General features: G+C 46.2%; 1 protein-coding gene across 1 annotated transcript in view; it reads left to right on the top strand.

The window, feature by feature from the left end:
* The window catches only part of MTO1 (mitochondrial tRNA translation optimization 1), a 7,906-nt gene extending 2,518 nt beyond the window's left edge, over window positions 1-5,388 (top strand). Inside the window, exons 4-11 of the mRNA XM_009333239.1 lie at window positions 1,128-1,240; window positions 1,380-1,570; window positions 1,831-1,961; window positions 2,437-2,641; window positions 2,723-2,894; window positions 3,627-3,745; window positions 4,231-4,388; window positions 4,565-5,388. Of these exons, the coding sequence (XP_009331514.1) occupies window positions 1,128-1,240; window positions 1,380-1,570; window positions 1,831-1,961; window positions 2,437-2,641; window positions 2,723-2,894; window positions 3,627-3,745; window positions 4,231-4,388; window positions 4,565-4,792 (1,317 nt within the window). The 3' untranslated portion in view covers window positions 4,793-5,388. The remainder of the gene's footprint in view (window positions 1-1,127; window positions 1,241-1,379; window positions 1,571-1,830; window positions 1,962-2,436; window positions 2,642-2,722; window positions 2,895-3,626; window positions 3,746-4,230; window positions 4,389-4,564) is intronic.
* The last annotated feature ends 3,088 nt before the right edge of the window (window positions 5,389-8,476 follow it).

Genomic DNA, 8,476 nt, shown 5'->3' with positions numbered 1-8,476 from the left:
CAAAAGAAGCGTGGCCAGCAGGTCGAGGGAGGTGATTCTGCCCCTCGACTCCGCTCTGGTGAGACCCCACCTGGAGTACTGTGTCCAGCTCTGGAGCCCTCAGCATAAGGAAGACACGGACCTGTTGGAGTGGGTCCAGAAGAGGGTCACAATAATGATCAGGGGGCTGGAACACCTCTCCTGTGAAGAAAGGCTGAAAGAGTTGGGGTTGTTCAGCCTGCAGAAGAGAAGGCTTCGGGGAGACCTTATTGCAGCCTATCAGTGCTTAAAGGGGGCTTCTAAAAAAGATGGCAGCAGACTTTTAGCAGGGCCTGTTGTGACAGGACAAGGGGGAATGGCTTTAGCTAAAGGGGGGTAGATTGAGACTAGATCTAAGGAAGACGTTTTTTACGCTGAGGGTGGTGAAGCCCTGTCACAGGTTGCCCAGAGAGGTGGTGGATGCCTCATCCCTGGAAACATTCCAGGTCAGGTTGGAGGGGGCTCTGAGCAACCTGATCTGGTTGAAGATGTCCCTGCTCATTGCAGGGGGGTTGGACTAGATGACCTTTAGAGGTCCCTTCCAACCCAAACTATTCTATGATTCTGTTCTATGATTCTGTGAGGTGCAACATTATTACTATTTTGAATGTGAGTCTATTGACTCTTTTTCAGAAAAATCAGTGAAATACTTTACATAGTGGGTTTTTTCCAAACCTTGAATTTTCCATGTTAATTGCAGGGGTTTGAGAGATTTCTTTCTTTTCTTCACCAAACTCTTTAATTGGCCGTTAGCTGTAGAGTCAGCACTTACTCCTCTTACTTCTGAGCTTTGAATTCCTGTAGTTAATTTGAATGCTGTCATATAATATGTTGCTTTAACAGGAATCTCCATCCTGTAGTTAGGAATACGGTGTATAGAATAGAACTTGAATTCTGGACTCCCAAGTTCTGGTCTGCTTTTGGGCATGTTGCTTAAGCTCTCTGATTGCTCGTGTTCTGTCAGTACAGTGGGTATGACAGCACTACCCACCTCTCCAGGAAGTGAGAGCCAACTGTCATGGAAAAGCCCTTGGAGATCTTCAGAGATGTTCAGTAAGAGTACAGTGTTGTGACTGGATTTACTTAAAGTGAGCTTTGGCCTCTTTCAGCCGGAAGATCAGCTGTCATGTTACCTGACTCGCACTACCCTGAAAGCCCAGCAAATTATCCACGATAACCTCCACCTGAACAACCATGTAAGGGAGACAACAAGGGGCCCACGGTAAGTATGTGGCATCATGCAAGGCTCTCAATGGCACGAGCTGACAATCTGTCTGGAACTGTGGGTCTCCCCTGCTTTGCTTCTGGAAAGTTTCTTTTTGTCCATGTCAGGTGGTGCTCATGGCTTTTTGCTGTTGCAGGTACTGTCCCTCTCTTGAATCAAAGGTTCTGCGCTTCCCAAACCGAAAACATCAGGTGTGGCTGGAGCCTGAAGGCTTGGAGTCCAATGTCATTTACCCCCAAGGCATGTCGATGACGCTGCCACCTGAGCTCCAGGAGCAGGTGATCAAATCCATCCCAGGCTTGGAAAAAGCCAAGATGTTACAGCCAGGTGAGGGGGGGTGAATAGTTTTAAACCTATTTGTCATATTGGTTACCAGTTAATAAAAACCAGATTTTTTTTAGAGCATAGCAAAACAAAGGAAATATGAAACAAAATTAATTCTTGAATGCAGGGATTTTTCCTTGGTTGTTTTTAAATCGTAAATAAAAGTTGATAACCTAAGCCATTCTGCCCCACTAATTGCCTTTGCTGATAAATAGGGACCTTCAAAATTCCTCCCATAAGATCTCTCTTGTTGTTTGTCATAGGCTATGGGGTGCAATATGATTTTTTAGATCCCCGTCAACTGACTGCTTCTCTTGAGTCTCGTCTTGTTCAGCGCCTCTTCTTTGCAGGCCAGATAAATGGCACTACAGGCTATGAAGAAGCTGCAGCTCAGGTGGGTGAATCTGATCGCGTATACTCAGCGCTCAGAAAGGGATATTGCCTTGGCATTTGTCTTTGATACGCAGTCTTGCTAGGCCCATCTTGTGCTAATGAGATGTTCTTACTTTTGTTGCTCACCCCGATTCCAGACTTGCCCAGATATTTTTGCTTTTGGTATCTACAGTTGCTGTTACTGAGATTGCAGCAACAAAAGTAATTGGAAGCACTGTCAAATGTTTCAGCATGGAGACTGTGCAATGGGTATAACTGAAAACAGGTGGGAATTGTCTCTAGTCATGTCAGCAGGGGCCAAGAAGCCCTTCAGACACTCGTAGTATCGCAAGAAAGAAAATGCCTAGATTACTAGCACAGACTATTGCGTTTTCCAGGGTACAGTTTGACACATGAGTCTTCGGAGGCAGATGCGCTGATATTTTAGCCACAAAGAGACCGATAAATGTTTTTTGTTTTGTTTTCTGTCTGCCTAGGGTGTGATTGCTGGGATCAATGCTTGCCTACGGGTTCATGGCAAGCCCCCTTTCATTGTTAGTCGCACGGAAGGCTACGTCGGTGTCCTGATCGATGACCTTACCACGCTGGGCACCAGTGAGCCATACCGGATGTTCACCAGCCGCGTAGAGTTCCGCATGTCCCTCCGGCCTGACAATGCCGATGCCAGGCTCACCCACAGAGGTATTTTATTATGGTGACTCTTGCAGGGAGCAGCCCTGCCTGGTTGTTGACCTTTGTCTCATAGACCATCTGTCCCTGCAGGTTTTGAAGAAGCTGGGTGTGTGTCACAGCAGCGATATGAACAAGCAGTTAAGATGAGAGCTGCTTTAGAGGATGGAATTGCAACACTAAAATCCCTTCAGTTCAGCATATCCAAGTGGTCCCAGTTAATACCAGAAGTTCCCATCAGTAGCAGTCGAAGGTCGCCTGTCAGGTAAAGGTTACAGCTGTGCTGAAGGAAAGCCGTAGCTTTCTGGTCTGACCTATGCTTGCTTTAGCACATTTGGCTAGTGGTTTCACAGCATTTGTCCATCCTTCCTGAAGCTGTCAGTACTCCAAGATGCCAGCTTTACCACCTTCAGGGGACAAACATCTGGTGTTTGCCTATAGAATTAAGTGCGACATTGGCGTTTTTACTATGCCACATTTCCTGGTGCTGACATAGGCTCCCAAAGTCAGCGGGTACTCCACTGGCCCAGTCAGCTCTTGCTGTCGTTATTGAGAGCGTCACCAAGTGGTGACGGTTTTGCAGTGGGTTGCTGCTTTACTGAAAGCTTGATAAAGCAGCAGTTGGTTTCAGGCTAGTGTCAGATGGTAGCTGTTCTTGCACACAAAAGCCCTTGCTTCCCTTACCCATCCTTTATCTCACCTTATCTCTTCTGTTGTTTTAAATCAGTGACTAAGACCTGGCTGACTCAGTCTGTGTGAAAGGTTCCCCTTGATGCCCTTACGTCCTCCCTTCTGTCTGCCTGTTCATTTTCCATAAAGTTCAAGAGCTGAACTGCTTTTGTGTACACTGAGAAGAGACAGTAGGGAGGCGAGCTTGGCTCTGCAGTTGTTCTGGCTTATGCTGAGATCTTTACAAGGTTGAGCTGGGAACAGCTGTAAATCTGCCTTACACAAGCGACTCCTTCCTACCATAAAAACTTACTCTTGTTCTCCACAGTGCCTTTGACATCCTTCAGTATCCGGAGGCCAACATGGAGGTTCTGGCCAGGGCTGTCCCAGAGCCCCTGGGAAAGCTTGCTCAGTGGAGAGAACTGGCAGAGAGACTGAAAATAGAAGGTAAGAGTACAAGAGTCAGTGGGATCTGTGTAGGTTTTGTTCAGTAAGGGGAAAGCCAACCCATTCATCCCAGTGTGTTTCATGTTGCTGCTTAGTGAAATGAAACACTGTTGTCAGAGCAGGCACCTTTTACCACAGGCCGCAGCCCTGTGCAAGCACCCGTGTTTCACTTTGGGGTAAGATCAATTACTAATGTTCACTCCTGGGTTTTTCCTCCTTACTGCTCTGTCAAATAGACCATCCTTTCCTGGGATGAGAGGAAAAGCCAACCTGTGTGTCTTAATTCCTGTAACAAATTAAAGGGTATGACTTCTTCCGAAGTAGTGATGTGAATTAGGCTTGTTAGTCTGTGATGCTAGAAACTTCCTTAGGAGCTTTTGACTGTCTCAGTGGAATTGCTCATTCTACTTCCAAGAATTCCTGCAAGTGGCCTGTTTCACATAAACATCTATATCTGGTCTTGTTTCCCTGATCTTCCATCACAGCTGCTTACGAGTGGTGTGTAGTCAATCAACAGCAGGAAATAGAAGAAGTGCGTCGTGATGAAGCCCTCCGACTGCCAGAGGACCTAGATTACTTTGCCATTGATGCATCACTCTCAGCAGAGGTGCGGGAGAAACTGGACTCTAACCGTCCCCAGACGGTAAGATACTGGGCCACAGTAGGGTTGAGTGGCAATGAAATCCATTCTGTCTTCCCAAGGGACATGGGGGTAAGGAGAATCAGGGAAAGGAATACCCACAGGTTTTGATCTCATTTCTCACTAGCTCTAGTGTGCAGGTTTGTTCTTGGTTAACTTGCTCCTGTTTCCACACGCAGATTGGTGCAGTGAGCCGCATCCCTGGAATTACACCAGCTGCTATCGTTAACCTGTTGAGATTTGTGAAAACCAATTACCAGAAGACAGAGAAGCTAAAAGCGTTACCTCAGACTGGCAAGTATTTACCAGGGAAAATGTACTTAGAGAAAGCAACTTTCCGAAGACAGGTTTCAGCAGAGTTTTCTGAAGAGGAGCCAGAGAGTACCTTTGTTAAAACACCTTTGTAGAGAAGTATACCACTCCTACCAGAGAACATGGCAAGGTCACCTGTGCTCACAAGCATCTTCACAGATAAAACCGATGCTGGCTGGATTCAAAGCAGTTCTAGTTGTGTCCTGTGGCAGTGTCATTGAGTAGAACAAAGATGACGGATGCACAAACCTTAAGTAGATGCTCAGGAACCTAAATGCAGCCTGTGATTTTGCCAATCCAAATGAAAAGACGGGAATTGCTTTTAAAATTCCACTCATTTGGAAGATGTCGGGTGGTCAAAATCTGTTCTAAAGCATCTTGGAAAGGATGGTGTTTTGCTTGTCTGAAATGAGTAAGAAATGTTACCACACTGAACCCACGGCAGCACAAGAGGATTTGAGCCGGAAGGTGTGCTTCACTGACTTTAATACTTGTGTTTGTAGCTGTGCAGTGGCTACGCACAGTCTGATGTTTTAGTGTGATGTCAGGCAAGAGGAGACACTTGGTTATGAAAATGTGTGCTACACGAATATTTAAACTTACGTAGGAGACTGATTGAATGTAAACACTGTATCCTGGGCTTTTTTTTCCTCTTTTAAAACAAATAAAGCTTATCTTGAAACTTGCTGAAGAACTTGGTTGTCACTTAGCTTTCAGTATAGCCTTGGCAATTCACTGGGTCGCAATTCACGCAGGTAAGGTGGGGCGAGATTCGCTACAGAGCTGGTGAGGGCAGCTGGAGCGAGACTCGCTGCCTAGGCCAGGGTGCTGAGGAAGGTGGGGGGCACGCTGGAGCCTGCCCCAGGAGCCCCAGCTCCAGGCAGTGTGGTGACTGACAGACTGACATGCTGCAGGCCAGGGGGTGGGTGGCTTGGCAGCCCAGGGGAGCAGGACCAGGGGTTTCTCATCAGCACTGGTCCTGCAAGTGACAGTAATATAACTTGCATCTGAACGAGATAGCTACGCTTTGGGCAGTCGATTTGTTGTGTGCCATCAAGAAACACTAAATTTAAGATGTTGCTGCACACCTACTGAATCCTTGCCTGACTTAGGCAGCAGTCTGTGATGCTCGTCTCATTTCTGAACACCCTCTGAACTGGCTGTGCAAACAGGCTTGGGAACAAGTTTTGATGGAGTTAAATATAGCTATCATTTTGAAATTATGATCCTGGACTTTTCTCTGTTTGCTCTGGGTGAGTGGTTCGTTTCCTGTCCAAAGAAAGGAGTCAGAGCAAATCCTTTTTGTTGACAGAGGCCCTGTCACGCAGCAGGAGGATGGGCAGAGCTTACAGCTTTGTTTGGGGCATCATCTACCCGCCTGAAAGCATCTCCCTGTCGCTAGCTATTGGCTTGTACGGAACAGCTTTAGACACATGGTCTGTAGGTCAGTTCATGTCAGAATGGCTCAGAAAAGCTAACGTGTATCTGCCCCTTTACGTGTCTGTAGCCTGTTTTCCTTTCAGCTTTATCAGCTCAAAGAATTACTTCAGCTTTGCAAGCCTTATGTTTAGCATAAGGAAGGCAGCTACGCTTGCTGCGGTGTAACTTAGGCTGCAGGTACGGCGTTCTCGACATTCCAGCTATGTGAATCCGAAGCAGCCCTGAATCCCTTGCCTCTCTGCCTCTTCAAAGCAGCAGAGCTTCTGATCAAGAAAGTTTCATGCATTTCTTCACGGCATTATCTTTGCATTTTGTTTGTTTTTAGTGTACCGATGTCTAAAAACGTAGATCTAGTTTTTACAGACTAGGAAGGAAGCCCTATGGACACCTTCATCCTCTCACTTTTAAGCAGAGTGTGCAATCTCAAAACTGCATTTCCTAGTTCTTGTCAGCAGCCGTTTGACAGGAAAACCTTGCTTCCATTAATGTGTGCCTTGAAAGGCAAGCCCCTCACGCCCTGCCACAAAAGCAAACGCTTTTTCCTCAGCTTTCTCTGCTAAATTTCCGTGCTACAAAGGCCTTGGTTCTGGTCTTACACACACCAGTGTAAATCAAAGGGTGATTTTGCTGAGCTGGGCTGCACCGGTGTCAAAGGAAGAGCAGAAGGAGTGGGCTTTTGTGTGGTTTGTTTTTTTTTTTTTTTTTTTCCTTTCAGCCGTTTGACAGGAAAACCTTGCTTCCATTAATGTGTGCCTTGAAAGGCAAGCCCCTCACGCCCTGCCACAAAAGCAAACGCTTTTTCCTCAGCTTTCTCTGCTAAATTTCCGTGCTACAAAGGCCTTGGTTCTGGTCTTACACACACCAGTGTAAATCAAAGGGTGATTTTGCTGAGCTGGGCTGCACCGGTGTCAAAGGAAGAGCAGAAGGAGTGGGCTTTTGTGTGGTTTGTTTTTTTTTTTTTTTTTTTACTTCTAGCCGTTTAATAATGCACAGTCATGGTCTAAGAGTTAGAAAGGGGGGAGAGTTAGTTAACTCCAGGGGAAATTGAAGTCAGAAGTGCATGGATGCATTGCTTTCCAGTAGATCTTTTGTAACAACTGCTCTCTATATTTCAGCATGAAGTGGGTCTTCGGGCACTGGTGAGCTCCCTTGTGAAGACAGGGTGTCCTCTGTTCACATATGTGGGTTAATGATGTCCGTATTTGCTGAAATGGAAAACCTGGCACGTGCCCAAGTTTGAGGACTGGCTGTTCCTCAGGTAGTAGTTTCACGTGTATAGGGCTTGCCACAGCATCTTGTTGAACAAGTTGTGCTTGTTGAACGGTTCTTGTTCAAGACTTCTAAAATGAAAAGAAATCATAGCTACAAGTAGTTCTATTCATTTTTGTTAAGAAAACCAAGCACAGAAAGGGTAAATCATGTGCTGTAAATAGCATGGGCAGATAGAATGCAGACATTGTGCCATCTGCTTTCTAACTCCACCGGGGATTTGTTACAAGGCCCAAGGTTTGGTTTTTACGCAAAGACAAAGTGACTTTAGACCCTCACAGGTCCTGCGGCCTCACTAAGCCTGACAGGATGGGAAGGGCAGAACCAGAGGAGCCTGCCTTTAACATGGATGTCTGCTTGCTTTTCCTTGGCTGTGCTGTAATAAGTTGCATTTTGTCCTCCTGTAATCCTTACTGTGACCAGGCAAGCAGGGAGGGTAGGATGCGTGGTGAGGTTGGCTTAACTTGTTGCACATACCAAGGGTCTTTGTGTTCCCTGTTTCAGCGTGAGTCTCTTTTTTTTTTTTTTTCCCCCTCCTGCAGCACACAGGCCTGGTGATCAGCAATTTTCCCTAAGCCAAATTTCCTCAGATCTCTACCATTCTATCTTGTACCACATTTTCAAGACAATTGTTGTTTTCCTTTCCTATTTTAGCTTTCATTTTATATGGTACTTGGACTGCCCAGTTTCTTCATCTTTTCTTTATTTCTGCCTGAAACATGCGAGCAAGAGAAAAACGGGAAGACATTCTACACTAAGAGACACTAAAAGCTGTTACCACCCAATCTTTGATGGTCTCAGTGCTGCTGGAATGGTTGCGATGGTGCAGCAGTGGCTGTGCTAAATGTCTCTTAGTCCCCCACTTTGCTGGCCTTTGCAAGTACAGATGTGCCTCCTAATTGAACATTGCCTTTGCACTTTGGTAAGTAACGGTCTTCAGTTGTATTCATTTTAGATGCTCAGGGGTTTGTTGGCTTTGATGTCTACAACTCCCAGGCTGTGCTCCTCCACCCAGTGACAAGTTATCTTGCCTGTCAGCCTGACCTCGGTGCCGGGGAAGATTATGGAGC

This window comes from Pygoscelis adeliae, unplaced genomic scaffold (genome assembly GCF_000699105.1).
Source record: "Pygoscelis adeliae isolate BGI_AS28 unplaced genomic scaffold, ASM69910v1 Scaffold57, whole genome shotgun sequence".
Taxonomy (NCBI): domain Eukaryota; kingdom Metazoa; phylum Chordata; class Aves; order Sphenisciformes; family Spheniscidae; genus Pygoscelis; species Pygoscelis adeliae.
Note: the sequence above shows the minus strand (reverse complement) of the source record. Positions and strands in the feature narration are given on the sequence as shown.